The following is a 17,190-nucleotide window of genomic DNA, read 5'->3' as shown; positions in this document are numbered from 1 at the left end:
CCCTTCGCACCCCGGGTCCTCGCTTTCGGCCTCGCGTATCCCCTGGCTGCTCTCGTAAACAAAACCGGGGCGTTGGAGCAGCCCCGCGGGCGGACGGGCCCGGGAGCCCGCTCCGTGTGCCGTTAGCGCGCCCCGGGAGCCCGGGGCGAACCAAAGGGGCGATGGTGGCGGCCGTGGCGGCAGCGGCAGGCGGCTCAGCTTTGTTATGAATAGATGAAAGAGGCCACCTACACAGTAACCCAAATTACGAGACCTCCTTCCTCCCTATCTCACCGAATCAAGAGGGGAGGGGAGATGGGCGTGGAGGGAGGGCGGGCAGGAGGCGGAGGGCGGAGGAGGAAGAGGATGAGGAAGGGGGCCAGTTGCATCCCACTTTCACAATGGGAAAGTGAAACGCACAAGCGCACCCAACCTCTCCAGCCCTCCCCGCCCGCCTCGCTCCCCTCCGCCCGTCCCCTCCCTTCCCCTCCGCGCCTCCCCGCGAGCGCCGGAGCTGCACACAGGAACTCTCCGGCGAAGGAGGGAGAGGAGGAAGCGGTGCTGGAGCGCGCAGGGCTTGCCGCCGCCGCTGCACAGGCTGCCGGAGCGAGCCCGCCGCGCGCCGCCCTCCCCGCTCTCCTTCCCGGGCGAGCCGCGAGGATGGGGCGACCGCGGGAGCCGGAGCGCGCGCAGGAACCGCCGCCGCCCGCGTCTCCGTCGCCGCGCGCCTGAGCCGCCTGAGCTGCCGCGCGCCCTGCCCGGGGGCGGCCCCCCCCCAGCCCCATGGAGGTCTCCCGGAGGAAGGCACCGCCGCGCCCCCCGCGCCCCGCCGCGCCACTGCCCCTGCTCGCCTATCTGCTGGCGCTGGCGGCGCCCGGCCGGGGCGCGGACGAGCCCGTGTGGCGGTCGGAGCAAGCCATCGGAGCCATCGCGGCGAGCCGGGAGGACGGCGTGTTTGTGGCGAGCGGCAGCTGCCTGGACCAGCTGGACTACAGCCTGGAGCACAGGCTCTCGCGCCTGTACCGGGACCAAGCGGGCAACTGCACCGAGCCGGTCCCGCTGGCGCCCCCCGCGCGGCCCCGGCCGGGCAGCAGCTTCAGCAAGCTGCTCCTGCCCTACCGCGAGGGGGCGGCCGGCCTCGGGGGGCTGCTGCTCACCGGCTGGACCTTCGACCGGGGCGCCTGCGAGGTGCGGCCCCTGGGCAACCTGAGCCGCTCCCTGCGCAACGGCACTGAGGTGGTGTCGTGTCACCCGCAGGGCTCGACGGCCGGAGTGGTGTACCGCGCGAGGCAGAACAACCGCTGGTACCTGGCGGTGGCCGCCACCTACGTGCTGCCCGAGCCGGAGACGGCGAGCCGCTGCAACCCCGCGGCATCCGACCAAGACACGGCCATCGCGCTCAAGGACACGGAGGGGCGCAGCCTGGCCACGCAGGAGCTGGGCCGCCTCAAGCTGTGCGAGGGCGCGGGCAGCCTGCACTTCGTGGACGCCTTCCTCTGGAATGGCAGGGTCTACTTCCCCTACTACCCCTACAACTACACGAGCGGCGCCGCCACCGGCTGGCCCAGCATGGCAAGCATCGCGCAGAGCACAGAGGTGCAGTTCCAGGGCCAGGTGTCCCTCGACTGCGGCCACGGCCACCCCGATGGCCGCCGCCTGCTCCTCTCCTCCAGCCTCGTGGAGGCCCTGGACGTCTGGGCGGGAGTGTTCAGCGCGTCCACGGGAGAGGGCCAGGAGAAGCGCTCGCCCTCCACCACGGCGCTCTGCCTCTTCAGGATGAGTGAGATCCAGGCGCGCGCCAAGAACGTCAGCTGGGACTTCCAGACCCAGAGCAACTGCGTAAGTCCTGTCCCCGGGGTGCCGCGGGGAGCGCTCCCGCTGGGGAGCCGCCGCCGCCCAGGCAGAGCGGGGGGCGGGGGAGGGAGATCCGGTTGGGTTGACATTTACCAGGTCTCGGGTTCACACCGCCCGCGGCCGTCGGACGCTTCCCAGACGGTTTCGAGACCTCGAGCACCACCTGAGGTCCCCAAAGGGAGAATGTATAAGGGGGGCGGGGAGGGTTGAAGTTAGGCTCAAAACTCTAGTGGCTGCATCCCGGGGCCATCCTTCTCTGTGCAGACGTGGACGCCTGTCTGGGGCTCAGCCTCCCCGGGCAGCCCCTGTTCCCCTAATCGCCTCTCCAGACTCCTCTCTGCCCCTTCTGTGTAGCCTTCGCGGGCATGTGGGGTGGACCCTCTTGGTCAACACAGTTCCCAAACATAGTGCCCTCGGCAGAGAAGCCATTGAACCCGGAGGGCTCTCTGCCACACCCCAGCCTTTGTGCCCCCTACCTCCGCCCCCCACCGGCAACACATGGGATGCGGTCTGGAGAGTGGGCAGCGGGCTCGGCGTGGGTAAATAAGAGCCCTCTAGAGAGGCCCGCGGTGGGGCAGAACCGCGGCGCGACCCGGTGCCGGGGGCGGGGCTGTGGCTCGCGGAGGGTGTGCTGTGGTCTGCAGCCGGGGGGGAGGCTGGCCCGCGGGAGGGGGTCTGTGGGGAGAGCTTCGCCCTGGAGGGGAGAGCCGCGGGAAAGTGTTGGGGCGCTACAGGCAGTTTCTGGGCTCCAGATTCGCAGGACTCAGAGGTACCACCCTTGGGCTGTGCCTGCACCAGGAGAACGACACAGCTTTCCCCTGGGCTCCCGGGGCAGCCACCGCTTGAATCTCGAGCCTGGCATTTCTTTGACTGGAAAATAAAGCGGCAGTTCAAGAGGGTCCAGTTGATGAGGATTATGGAGCCATTGTGCACTTCTCCGGAGGCCGTTCCCCTTCCTGGGCGGCTGGCACATCAACTCCACATATGGCTTCTGAGAGGGGGGCCCGCTGAGAGCCTCCTTTATAACTGGACGGAAATCAAAGCGCAGAAATTAACGGCTACAGGTGTTGCCATTGTTTTGATATGAGTCAGAAAGGAGGGGGAGAAGTCTCCGTTTGGAAAAGGTGTTGTGTTGGTGCAACAACAGGGTATGGGGGAGCATTCACTCTTAGGTATACTAATATGTGTATAGAAAGACACCCTCACCCCCTCCCACCCCTTTCTCTGCAAAGCGCTTCTTGCCAAATATTAGCCCTATTATCTAGAAGAAATGGGAGGTCTTTTGCAAGGCTTCTTAGAATGGTCACTTGCTTCTTCCTCTTTGCCTGTCAGCTGTGTGCTGGGACACACACATACAATGCCTTCATTTCATTACTGGTATAATTTTTAAAAATATGCAAATAACCCAGATTGCCTCCTAAATGGCTTAGTCTTGCTGTACACATATAATTTAATATCTGTCTTTATGAGATCTTTCTAATCTCATGGTTCAAGTTTGACAAAACCATAGCCTTCTACTTCTCTGTTGAAAGACTTGAAAGTACCCCCCCCAATCATTACTTTGTGTCAAGATTTAGGCACATTTGGTCTCCCGGGTTAATGACAAGACAGCTCAGAGGCCCACAGCAGGTAATAACGGTGGAAGTCCAAGCTTTGCCATCTGACAGCTGTGTCGATGTGTGCAGCCAAAACATTTCTCTTGACTGAGTCTCGCTACCTATTTGGTCCTGGAGGACTCAGCTCCCTTCCAGACGCAGCAGGCATCCTGAATGCACTCAGAAGCCGAGTTTTGGCTCAATCAGGTGTTCCTACTTGTGCTGCGATGGGGGAGGGGCGGGGACAGGGGTAGAGGCAGAGCTGTTGATACATCTTCACGGGAGCTTCTGGGAGAAAGCTGCCCCTTGGAAATCAAGCAAGGGATAAACACATGCTGCCAAAAATCTGGAATTGGGAAAATAAATAATTAAAATGGGTCCCTCCACAGCATTTCTTGCTGCTGTTATTTATCGAGAACTCCCAGTGTGCTCAGAGCTGTGTGTTCTGAAAGACAGGGTCTCTACCCTCTGAGCTTGTCATCCAAGTTAAATAATATACTCAGGCTCAAACAATAGCATGTCATGGCTGCACAGGTGGGAGCTTGGAGTTTTGCATTTTTTTTTTCATTTAAGTAAATTCCTTGCTGGTAGTATGCATTAAAAAGCCTTAATGGAATTGAATTTCAAGAGGAGTTTGAATGAAAAAAGGTAGTAGTTTTGATGAAAAAGCTGACAATTTTCTAACCTATTAAATAGGCAGATAAGATACTTAATTCAACAAATATTTGCTTGATGCTTGCTAGTGTAAGCTCTGTGCTGAGTGCCACTGATTTTGTCACTGAAAGGACAATAGCAGGTTGCAACCCCGTTTCATGGGGTCATGGGATCAGTGTGCCCCTGGCTGTCACTCAGAAGAATGATGTCATTTGATTGCATTTGTTCTGCATTTTATTTCCAGGTCTTGAATGTCTTTTTGGAAAGGCATGCTGAATTGTAGGTGCCTGAAACAGGAGCTGAACTTGAAACACTCTAGAGGAAGCCTCAATAGATTCCAACAGCGGTTCCTTCAGAGCAGACAGTCATTTTAACAGTAATCCACAGGCTGCGAGGCACAAGCAGCTAGATTTGCTTGCCTTCTCCCTCTCCTCCTAGCGGCTCTCTTATTTTCCATTTTCAATCAACCGTAGGTAGAAAAGTGACAGGACTGACTGGGTTGTATTTTCCCATCTCTTGGTTCTCTTATCTCACATCGGCTGATTCTCCTCCCCTTCAGCTTCTCCCGCTAAGGAGTAATTTACAAGATGTGTGTGCGGTGGGTGTGTACTCAGCTGTTTACACACCAGACCATTACTTTTTCTGCCTTGCCACCAACTTTGAATCCACTTTCACAACTAGAGCAGGTTCACTGCAGCCCCCAAATGTGTCAAGGCAACTAATTTCTGTAGACTCTCTCTAATAACCCTAATGAATATTTGCACAGCACTTCTTTGTATATTATTTCTCTTGAGCCTCTCATCAAGTCAGAGGTTGATTCTATGAGGAGGACCCCAGGTGAGGAAACTCCAGATCAGTTAAGCAACTTGCTCCAGATGATGAAATAAGCATCAGAGCCCTCCAGCTTAAGTCCAGGTCTTCTCAAGTTTACCTCTCTATTCTTTCTACCTCCCGGGTGCTTCTTGAATTTTCCCTTGAAGTTCCCCAAAGTAAAGAGGCAGCAAGTAATCTCCCCTAGGATGTGGACTGAGGCCAGAGGATGCCTCCTAAAGGCAATACAGGATGTTTCTAATCTTGGGTTGTGTTTTAAAACTTAATGTGGTTTTCTTTTTTTCTATTTTTTTTTCTATTCCATAACATACCTGTGCTTGGATTCATATAAAAATAAGTGTTTTTAATTCTGTGCAAGTAAATTAACTTCTTCCCTCTCTGAACTCTCACTACCTCTGGCTCACCTATGCAACCTATAGAAAAGTGTTTGTATTTGAGTTTATGGAGTCTGATTTCACCAGATTTGTTTGGATGCCATAGTTGAGTGCTGGGGTAGCTTGTGGTTTAGACATGGTGGTCACCCCTCTGTACACACTGAGGGGGAGGTCCCTATAGTGCTGGCCCACAGGACTGTCTCCTGTAGTTCACTCTGTCCCTTGTGGGGGGACACACCCCCTTCTTCCACACTCTCATAATTGTAAAGCCTGACATAATGTAACTGTCATGCAGACAACCACAAAACACTCTCATGCTCTCCAACAGACAGCAACCCAAGGCATATCTCGCTACTGTGTGTAGAAGTGACATCCCAGTTCCACGCGGCAATGTAGCCTGTTGACCTCAAAATCCGCAGTCTTCCTGTGATGTTTATTTCTCTTCCAGTTTCTGTGATGATTCTGTTGAGCCATTTTGTAGCCTATAGACTAGATGGTGATTTTTACCCCCATATACACATCTGATATGTAAAAACAGATTCAAAAGGATAACTGCAATGACAGGGCCCACTTAGAAAGAGGGAAAAAGCAATCATAGCTACTATCAACTGAATAGTTATTGTGGCCAGGTTTTTGTGTGAGGCAATTTACATGCCTTATTTTCAGTTGATTTCCAGTTACCAAATGGGGCAAAGACTGTAGTTATTGTTATGATTAGAAATGAGAAAATTAAGGCCCAGAGAGCTCCGGTTAGGTTCCGCAACTGGAAAATAACAGAGAATTTAGAGTCTTAGTGGTCAAGCTCTAGGACCTGAGATTTTAACCACCTTCCAACTCCATGTCAAGGAGCCCCATCCAATTACTACTAGTAGTCATGAGGGTGATGACAGTAAACACATACATAGCCTTTACTATAGGTGGAGTAGTGTTCATCCTAAGCATATTAATTCATGAATCTAGACAATGATCCTATGAAGCAAATAGGATCCCCACTTGTAGATGAAGAAACTGAGGCACAGAAAGGTTAAATAATTTGCCTTACATATAATAATGTGTACATGTCCACTGCCATGGACAGTCTGTCACCACAGACATTGGGTCCTGGTGTCGATCCTATCCTGCATGGAGCAAGCTAGGCCCTTACAACTGCTATGATAAGACCAGCTTTTTGTGGACATAGACATTTGATAGAACAGAGAATCCTTGGTTGTGAACTGAGATCCTAGGTTTGCACTCATGACTGCCTGAAGTTCTGACTCTGGGAGGCTTATAGTTCCTCGACTATGAACTTTAAGACCTGTTGATGTTTTGAGCATTCAGAGAGGGTGTTCTCTGTTGAACCCCTGGTACTTAGCATAGTACCTGGGTTGTAGTTGGGGCTTGAAAAATATTTGTTGAATGAATAGATGATGGATCTGGGAGGATCATCTTGGAAATGTTTTCTATACTGAGCAGAAACACTTTCTTGAGTCTGGTCACCTCATACTCCCTTAAGCTTCATCTTTTTTTTTAATGTCTGATGTGTCATGGCCCCTTTCTTCCCTAGTCCTAGGTTCTATGGCATCCTTCACTCCTCCAACAATTCCTAGATATCCCTATTTACCAGAATAGCCAGACTTCTGGTGTTGCCAATCTGGGAGTTACCCTTGACCATGGAAACCCAGCATGGTTGGAACTTCTCTGGTGTAATCTAATAACATACACAATCATGCCTTTCAACTACAAGAGGATAGGGCTTTATGCTGTAAGCAGTGGTTCTTAAAGTGCAATCTCTGGGCCAGCAGCATCAACATCACCTGGGAACCTGCTAGAAATGCAAATTCTTGGGCCCATATCAGATTTACTAAATCAGAAACCGTGAAGGTAGGAGGAGGACTACAGCTGTGTTTTAGTAAGCCCTCAAAGTGATTCTAGGTTATGCTCAGGTTTGAGAACCCCTATTGTAAGATAAGGCATTTTCATTATATTCCAGCCAAGGCACCTGGAATAGAACTTGTCCCATTTATTTCTGTTGCATTTTATTTAGGGCCATAAAAAAGTAACCAACTCATTCCACTACGCTTATGTTCTGTATTCACTCCTGACTGCTCAAAGGCAATACCCAGGAAGCCCTCTAAAGCCTTGGCATTTGGGGGCTTGTAATCTGAGTCTCAGAAACCTGTAAGTCATAGTTTAATTAGCTCCTTCACTCTTGTATACAACAGTTTATTTGTATCTTATTCCAGGATGCGGGGGGACATCTAGAGTCTTCTACTCTGCTGTACACCAAAACCAATTCCACACTCCAGATAGTCTTTCCAAGGGTCTGTTCTTTACATCATCAAACCGGATACCAATTTCTGTCCTAGTCAGGTACAGTTGGTTGCATGGAACAAAGATCTACTTGAGTAAACTCAAATAAGGGGATGAGGGATTTCACAGATAGAAACACGTGGGATTACATGGTAATCTAGGAATAGGAGCAGCTGTGTAGTGGCTACAGGTGCAGTCTCTGGAGCTAGGTCAATTGGAACTAGAGCTGCTACTTACCAGTTGTGTGACTTTGGGCAAATTCTTTAACCTTTCTGTGACTCAGTTTCTTTACCCGTAAGTAGGGATCCTACTTGCTTCACAAGATCATTATCTGGATTCATCAGTTAATATGTGTAGAATGAATGAACTATTTGACCTGTAGTAAATGCTGTGTATGTGTTTTCTGTCATCACCATCATGACAGCTAATAGTAATAGGACGGGGCTCCTTGCTATGGAGTTGGAAGGTGGTTCTGCATTCAAGGCAGCTCGAAGGAGCTTGGCATCAGAAAATGATGGGTGCTTATTCTAAGGTTTCACTCTTAACATGACTTAACATAGCTGCTTTGCTCTGTCCTGCTGCCAGATGACCTCTTCTGCTTCCTCAAATGTCCACCCGTTGCCCCCTCCGCCTGAGTATGCCTCAGCCTTCCTTGAGCCCCACTGTACATCTTAACAGCCTTTCACCTCATGTTTTGGCTACTAACTGGCAACAAATTTCTATATTATTTAGTCCAAGTTGCCAGGAGAGAGATGGAATCAGTTCCAACTCATCTTTCACCCCAGATTATGAGCCCTAGTCCAGTGTAGGAATTTGTACCCCTTGGTGGCAGGTACTGGCTCCTGGTCTTATTAGAAGAAAGGGTCAAATATGATAGCTCCCAGCAGGCCCTGTGGTTGGTCCCCTTAGAACAGAATGCTGGAGGAGCCACATGGCGACCAACATCTTGACTACAACAGCATATGATAGCATCATCTCTGCCTCCCTTGACGTGCCTTGATGGCCACTCCCTTCCCGGAACATACTTTGGCCCATAGATGATGAAGACTGAGAAAGCCCAACGTCTTCTTGGGACTTTTTGTAAGCGTCATGGGTCTAACCTGTTCATTGGAGCAGGGCCATGGTAGTAGTAGGGTTTTTGTTTGTTTATTATGAAATGTGCTCCTCATTTTTCTTAGTTTTAATTTTCTATCTTGATGAAATGCTAACTGTTATGTGGTCACAAAAACAAATAGAACTGTGACCTATGTTTCAGTTTCGGTACTTGATTTTCATGTTGGATTGATTGTTGATTCAATAGCTATTCAATAGTGTTTTCCTCAGAGAAGTTTTTGGGGGGATTTGACCCTATTTCTCTTCCACTGCCATGGCCAAAGGTGTTATGCAGGGGTCAGCAAACTTTCTGTAAAGGGCCAGATCAGCAATATTTTAGGCTTTGCAAGCTGTGTACAGTCTCTGTCATAGTTGCTCAATTCTGCTGTTTAGGGTGAACATGGCCATAGATAATACGTAAGTGAACAAGCACAGCTATGTTCCGTTAAAACTTTATAGACGCTGAAATCTGAATTCCCTATAATTTTCACTTGTCACGAGTTATTCTTTTTTTGACTCTTTTCAACCGTTTAGAAATGTGAAAACTATTCTTGGCTCACGGGCTGTTCAAAAAACAGGCAGCAGGCCAGATTTGGGCCACAGGTGGTGGTTTGTTGACTCTTGCTGTTATAGAAAGAGAGTAAAACAAGCTTTTCCCATACAGTCGGATGCTGGTGGTGAGGGAGATGTAGCAAAAAGATACTTTGGGAGCCCCAGGAAGAGGCGTTACGCCCAGGCTGGGAGGATCTGGGAGGCTTCGGAGAGGTGATGCTTGAGCTGTGTCCTGAAGCTAAGTGGAGAAGGCAGAGAAGGGAGTTCTAGGCAGAGGGCACAGCTTGTGCACACGCGGGAAGTTGAATAAGCCTGCAAACCACAAGCAGCTCCCCCTGGCTGGGGAGCGTCCAAAAATGAGAGTGCAGGTCCAGATGGCGAAGGGCTTAATGAGACAGGCAAAGGTAGTTGGATTTTATCCTGGTGGTCAGTCATTTTCAGACTTTCCAAACCTTGCCTTTAAATAAATTCTCAACCAGAAGCTCTGTGTGAGAAAAAGATGAGAAAAATCATCGTTGACCTGCTGCTCCGGGCACGACCATTGCCAAGTGCTGGGGATGTGGAGGAAGCAGGTGTTGGGGGGGTCCCAGAGCCCTACAACCCTCCCTGCCCCTTGGACGCACTTCTAGGACTCCGCTGAGCAGGGTGTGAAAACCATGGCTGTGGCTGAGGGGGCCCCACAGCAGGGTATAAGCCGGCAGGGTCTGAGTGCCTTCTGGAAAGGTCACTGAGAAGATAAAGTGGCTGAGGCAAGACTGAAGGCAAAGCCAAGCCACCGACTAGGACAATCATTGGTTCCAACGAGTCTTTTCTTGAGTTCCTATTATGTGCCACACGGTGTGTGAAAATATTTATATCTGTGGTAAATAGGGCTCATGATAAACATTTAGCAAATAACTAGTTGTTTTTATATTAAAATGATAGCTGAACCTCACTGAGCACTTACCGTGTATCATTATTCTAAGCACTTTCCCAAGAGTAACTCATTGAACCCTCTCCGCAACTTTACAAGGTGGGCCACCTTGTTACTTTCGTATTAAAGGTGGGGAAACCGAGGCACACCACTAAATGGGCCATGCGACACAGCCATTTTGGGTGGGGTGTTCGGGAAAGTTCTCTCCCAGGAGGCTGAGTTGACACCAGGAAGGTGAGAAAGGACGGTTGTCAGCTTCCACATGGCGAGCAGGGAGCAAGCACTCCCGGCAGCCAGAGGGCAGGTGCAGGGGCTCAGAGGGGAGGGACATGGACGGGCTGGAGAGCAAAAGGCTGGCGTGGCTGAGCTTAGGGAGGTGGTGAGGGCAGAGTGTCAGGGGAGGAGGTCGGAGAAGGAAGCAGCAGCTTGAGCCTGTAGGCCTCTTAGGCAATGGGAAGGAGATTAGATTTTATTCTCAGGGCATGGGAGAGCTTTTGAAGGGAAGTGAAATGATTGGATTTGAATTCCTAAATAATGGCTGCCCTGTGGGGAATGGATGAGAGATTGGCCACAGTGGAAGCAGGAAAACCTGCAGGAGGCTCTTGCAGCAGTCCAGGCAAGAAATAAGTCACCTTGGTCGAGGGCAGCGGCCACAAATGTGGAGAGAAACAGATGGATTCTGTTGACTGCAGTAATTCAACTGAGGAATGTTGAAGACCTGAACTGAGGTTGTGGCATGAGGGTGGAGAGGAGGGATGAAATGAAATCGCTTTTTTTAAGACACAGAATTGAGAGGCGTTGGCGACTCATTAGAGGATGAGTTTAATCTTCGTTGATTTTTAGATGTCTTGAGGACATCCAGGAAAGTCGCGGAGTAGGCAGTTGGCAATGGATGTAGGTACCCGGGGTCCGCTCCATGAACCCTGGAGTGTGTCAGGCTCTGTGTTGGGCTGTGTGTGCCTTGAGGGAGTGGCCAGTTCTGGCTCACTCATCTTGGTCCCCCAGGCCTCAGAAGGCGAACACAGTCAGTGAGCCCTCGGTAAGTGTTTGTGGAACTGGGAAGAAGGTGCTCTCCATCTGGTGGAGAAGACACTTACAGCGTGCTGAGATAAGGGCTTCCGAGAGGATGGACTCTGGAGCTGTGTTTCCAAGAAGAGCAAAAGTCAGGCAGCCCAGTGGGAAAGTGTTTCCTTGGGACTCCCTTCCCAGTGAGTCAGGATTCCTCGTCATTCCCCTGCCTGTCGAGGAAGCGTGTTGTCTAACACACCAGCTGTTCCTGATCATTGCTCATTGGCCTCCTCCTGAGGCTACTTTCTCCATCAGTGACCCCTTTTACAAACTGGATTCCAAGTGCTGGCCCTTGCTTCTCTGAGGCAATAGGAGGGCATAGCCTAGAGCAGCTGGTGGCTGTAAGTGTCACCTAGTGTCAGCCTCCTGTGCTTAGCAAAAGCTCTCTTCCTAACCCTCCCCAGCGCTGATGCAGCCTGTACTTCCCCTCTCAGAATATTGATTTTAATGCATAAAATAAAAATATAGGATTGCAAAATAGACCCCATGTTAATAATATAGAGATATATCAAAATATTTTTTTCAATTTGAGATATGGTAATACATCTTAACACATCCAGTAGCAAGATCTAGCAGCAGTAACTACCATAATTTCAAAGTAGAGATGAGCATAAATGATACTTTGAGATATCTGCAACACCTATCAGATGATATGAAAATATCTGATTTCTTTTGGTGAAAAAGTCACAGGTTCAGTTAATATTACTGTGGACTGAATCCATAATCAAAGGAAACGCCAAGTTTCAGTGAGAGCTTGCTAAAATAAAGATGTATTTTTTTTCTCATCTGCTTTCATGGATTCCCTGAATTCTGTCCACGAACTGTAGATATCAGTAGAGTCTCCCCTCTAACCATTCCTTTCAGTCACCAAGTGTTTCAGACATGAAATGTAAAGTGTTACCAAGTGTTTCAATGACATGCAATGTAAAGTGTTGCATTTTGTTTCAAAACTCATTTGACTGGCTTATTTTGACAATAGGGAGTTTATTCCCATCTGTATTTTTCAGATCAAGCACTTGGCCAACAGCAAATGCTCCATAAATAAGGGATAGATGGGTGGGTGGATGGGTGGATGGAGAAACCTCAGAATAAATGACTGTCTACAGAGTCACAACTCATAAGTATTAGAGCTTGAACTTGAACCTACATATTTTTTACTCTAAATGTTTTGTTCTTTCTACTCTTCCATGCTACCATCAGCTATTTTTATTTCAAAGAGTTAACACAATACTAGGTCATGTTCATAAAATTACATTATTTTAGCCATGGGAGAGAACAGTCCTATTATTTGCTTTGATCAGAGCATGCCAAAAGTACTTTGTTTACTTCTTAAAGACACATTTTAAGTATACTGAATCCATAGACTGTCTATGGACTGAGATGGCAAGAGACCCAGAAACTGTCTCTTACAAGCTGTCAATGAACTACAAATATGAATTTAGAGAAGGCCAATATATATGGTAACAGGAGGTGCAGGGTAGTTTTCTATTGCTCCCCAAGGCAGAACCAAGGCCAACTGTTTACAAGGGGCAGATCTTAGCTCAACTGAAGAACTCCGCAATGATTAGGCCTACTTAGCAATGCACCGTAGTTGCCTGATGAGATATTGACTGAAAGTATTTTCAAACATTGACCCATGTATTTATTCATTCATTCAATAAACATTTATTGACAACCTACTACATGCCAGATGCTGAGGGGAGTGTTGCTTTCAAAGTGTAGAATAAGATAAACTATTGTAGAGCTTAGAGTCTACTGAGAGACAGGTAATAAATATATTTTTTAAAGCAGTAATTATAATAAGTATTTTGGAGGAAATAAATGGAGTGCTATGATTCACAATAATAACTAGGGTAGGAATAAGGAGAGTTGCAGTCATGTGTCCATGAGTAGGTGACTTTTAACTTGAAACCTGAAAGATTAGCAAGAGCCAATCTACAAAGAAGTGAAGGGGGTGAGGCTAGAAGAAGTAGCATGTGCAAAGGCCCTGAGGCAGAAAGATGGTAATGTGTTAAAGAGTCTGACAGAGAGCAACTTTGGGAGTTGACACAGTGCAGAAGTGGCAAGGAATGAATTTGAAGAAGTCATTAGGGCCGAGCTCAGGCAGGGCCTTGGGAGGCATATGGATTCAGTTCTAAGTGTCATGGGATGCCATTGAAGAATTTTAGGCAAGGGAGTAACATGCCCTGTTTTATATTTTAAAAGATCACTCTGGCTACTGGACAGAAACTAGATTGTAGGTTGAAAAGGGAGACCAGGAGGTTCTTGCAGTAGATCAGGACAGGGGTGATGGAGGCTTGTCCTGGCTACGTAGAACCTGTGAGAGGGAGAAGATGGATTTGAGAGTGTTGAGAAAGTCAGCTGAGATTTTTCATGTGTTGGACATGGGGAGGGATGGAAAGAGAGGAGTTGAGGGTGACTGCTGGTGCTGTTGACCATGATGGGGAAGACTGGGGAGGAACAAGAAGTCTAGATAACCATTTTTCAGCAGCCCTGAAACCATGTCATAGATTCCAGTGATCTCGACAGGGGATGGTGACATTTACTTAGTGGGTGTTATGAAATGTGTGGAAGAGGGTGTTTGCAGTAGTCAAAATGATAGGGGGAGGGGGAGCATGACTTTGTGGACAGAAGTCAGAGATGCTGAAAGTCCTACATCACATAGGACAGCCCCCTTAACAAGGAACTGTCCCGTCTAGAATGCCAGTAGCTTCCTCATGGGAAAACATTGGTAAACTGAGTGTCTTTCAATTCTAAGAATCTAGGAAAATGCAGTTTTCAGACTATCTGCCATTGATATCTTTTTGTGGATTGTTTGAGTCAGGCTGTCTTTGCGTAAGTAATTGACAGATTAGCCATGGGGGGAGGGATGGAGATTTAGATGGAGGGTAGGGAAGGGGCATAAAGCCAGGAGGAGGAAGGATAAATGGTGGGCAGTGGGACTTTGGTGGTGGGTAGGTTTGGGAGGCTGGAGGACTCTGGGGCCGTGGAGGGAGGAGAGAAGTGGAAGGAGGTGAAATCCAAGCTTCAGCGCTGTGCCCGTTTCCCACGGTTGTGCTGCACCCCACCCTTGCTGGCCTGGTCCACAGGCTGCCCAGCGGTGTCCCTCAGCGTCCCTCCTCCGTTCCTCCTGCACGCTTTGAACTTTTCCTTTTGATCATTTGAGTCCCCAGTGTCAATTCTTCCTTCAGATGATCAGAGATGCCACCAACTTAGTGAGAACCTGATCCACACTGTATACCCCAGAATGGAGAAAAGCGACTTGAGCCTTAATGGCTAATAAAATCACTGTCTGTTCTATTCATCTTTCTAGCTTACTAAAGAGAATTTTCTAATTATTTTCACACACATGATTTCATTTGGGTCTTACCACAACACTGAGAGGCAGGGCATGTGGTGTTATTGGTTCCATTTTACAGATGTGGTCACTGAGGTTCAGGGACTTAACTTGCCCAATGAGGGACAGAGCAGGGGCCAGAACTGGGTGTAGGGCTCCTTCAGAGGTTTCCTAACCACAAAGTGGGCCCCTGGGTATGTAATGGGAAATGATGGCACTGCTTCAAACAAGTATATCCCAAAGGACACAGAATACAAAATTAACTGCCCGAGAAGGGCATTTTATCAATGTATCAGAAATTAACAGGCACCCAGTTTGCATTTGCCCTCTACTTGTGAGAAAAAAAATCAACGTATAGGAATCCTTTCAGCACCTTGGGGGTAAAAGACTTGACTCTTGCCGATTGCCCAACACTGGAGGCCCCACTTTTGTGCACGTTTCCTCCCCATGTTGCACAAAAGCTACGCGTGGCTGGGAGTGCCCGGCCTGAACCGCCAAGAGCGGGGCCATCTTTCACGTGGTAGGGGGCAGGACCGGGTGTTGCTCAACTTGGGAGGGTGCCTTTCTCACCCTCAATTCACGGTTGTTGTCACCTGGAGCTGTACGGTGCACAATGGGGGATTGTTTATTGTCAATGAAAAATAGCGTGAAGGCCCGGGCACGGTGGCTCACGCCTGTAGTCCTAGCACTCTGGGAGGCCAAGGCGGGCGGATCGTTTGAACTCAGGAGTTCGAGACCAGCCTGAGCAACAGCAAGACCCTGTCTCTACTAAAAATAGCAATTAGCTGGACAGCTAAAAATATATAGAAAAAATTAGCCAGGCATGGTGGCGCATGCCTGTAGTCCCAGCTACTCGGGATGCTGAGGCAGGAGGATCGCTTGATCCCGGGAGTCTGAGGTTGCTGTGAGCTAGGCTGACGCCACGGCACTCTAGCCTGGGCAACAGAGTAAGACAAAATAGTGTGAAGGAGCTGCAAGGAGATGGAGCTGTTTCTTTGATGACATGCCCACCACTCCCTGCACGCGCACACGTGCACGCACGCACATGCACGGGCACCGGCACACGCCCCTTCTCAGTGCCTTGCTCCCAGTTCACTATGTTGAGCCCAAAGCTCTTTCTCGCCTTCAGCCCAAACATCGTTTGAGCCAAGGTAGTTTTTTCCTCCAACTGAGAAAAGTTTCCCTCTTAGAGCAGGCAGAAGTGTAGGCGTGACTCCGTGGTTCGACATGGCAGGAAGGAGAAGCAAAATGACAACTCTGAGGGAACCAAGAAAGCCCAAAGGGTAGACAAGGTTTAGAGCTAAATCAAGATTGGATTTTGTCATGAAAGGCAGAACTGGGAAAAGCATCATTACAAGGCATTAACCTTGTTATACACAGACGAACAAGCAGAGGCTGGGATTCAGAAATAAATTACACATAATAAACTAGACAGAATAGGCTGAGAGCAACATTAGCGATTATGCCCTAAGGGGAGAGAAGGGCAAGATAGAAAATAGGCTGGAAAAAAAAAAAAAAGAGTAAGAATAATCTCTGGACACAGGGGGCTGACTGCACTATTTCCCCTCCTCAGGTTCCTGAAGAGGTTTCTCTGGAGCCTGTCTTTTGTTTTCATTTGCTGAAATGAGCATAAGAAAGCCATTCAGAGGGCTCCTTTTCCCATTCACATGGACCTGTCCATTTCTCTGTGTTTCCAGCACAAAAGAATCCATTTCCATTCAGCCAGAGCAGCCCCTGGGGTTTTCATGAGGTCCAAACCTCCTCTTTCCCATTTTCTTCCAGGCTGACTGTTGTAATTGGCTGCAAAATCGTGGCTGTGGCCGGGGTCCTCCAGGGTGGTGAGAGGAAGAAACAATAGTCCAGTTCCTGGTCCCTCATAGCTGAGGAAGAGCCACAGTTTAGTGCCTGCTCCAACAAGTTTCAATTCTCATTTCTTAACGAGGGACTTGCTTTTGATTCCAAGTAACAGAAAATGCAATCAACAGTGGCTTAAACCATGACATCTATTGTTAACTTAGTAAAAAGTTAAAAGGTTGGAGGTCTGTGGCTCAGTGTCCTCAAGAACCTAAGGTCTCTTATCTCCCCCGCCACACACACCAATCAGCATGTTGATTTTCATCCTCCATCTTGAATCTCGTGGAAGCAAAATGGCGACCACTTGTCCACAGGTCACGGCCTCGGAAGTGAGGGAAGAGGAAGATGGGCTCTCCTCAAGAGTCTTCTCTTATCAAGGAGGAAACTTATTCCCAGAAATCCCTTCAGTGGACTTCTCACATCTCACTGCCCAGAACTGGACCACATGGGCACCCTTAGCTCTAAGGGCTGGGAGAGCTGGTAGCTGGCAATGGGGAACAGAGTTGCCATTTGGCTTGGCCCAGTGATGGTTTCCACCAGGCTTGGGTTCATTGCTACCTGAACAAAATTAGGGCTCTTTCGACAAAGAAGATGGAAACAACTGCCGTGGATGTGGCAATACTGTTTGTGTTTTTAAATAAAGTAATGACAGCAAACATGGATTGTCTGTTACTATGTGCCAGACACTGTGGAAGCTTTATTGAGGCTTATGCACTATCTCACACAGTCATCGTAACAAGTCTGTGGCATAAATGCTATTGTCATCATTTCCATCATGTAGAGGAGGAAACTGAG

The 17,190-nt window shown here is 49.0% G+C and overlaps 1 protein-coding gene across 1 annotated transcript in view; it reads left to right on the top strand.

The window, feature by feature from the left end:
- The first annotated feature begins 377 nt into the window (after positions 1 to 377).
- The window catches only part of PLXNC1 (plexin C1), a 135,586-nt gene continuing 118,773 nt past the window's right edge, over positions 378 to 17,190 (top strand). Inside the window, exon 1 of the mRNA XM_045553236.1 lies at positions 378 to 1,818. Within this exon, the coding sequence (XP_045409192.1) occupies positions 763 to 1,818 (1,056 nt within the window). The 5' untranslated portion in view covers positions 378 to 762. The remainder of the gene's footprint in view (positions 1,819 to 17,190) is intronic.

The sequence above is a fragment of the Lemur catta genome, chromosome 6 (assembly GCF_020740605.2).
Source record: "Lemur catta isolate mLemCat1 chromosome 6, mLemCat1.pri, whole genome shotgun sequence".
Lineage (NCBI taxonomy): Eukaryota > Metazoa > Chordata > Mammalia > Primates > Lemuridae > Lemur > Lemur catta.
Note: the sequence above shows the minus strand (reverse complement) of the source record. Positions and strands in the feature narration are given on the sequence as shown.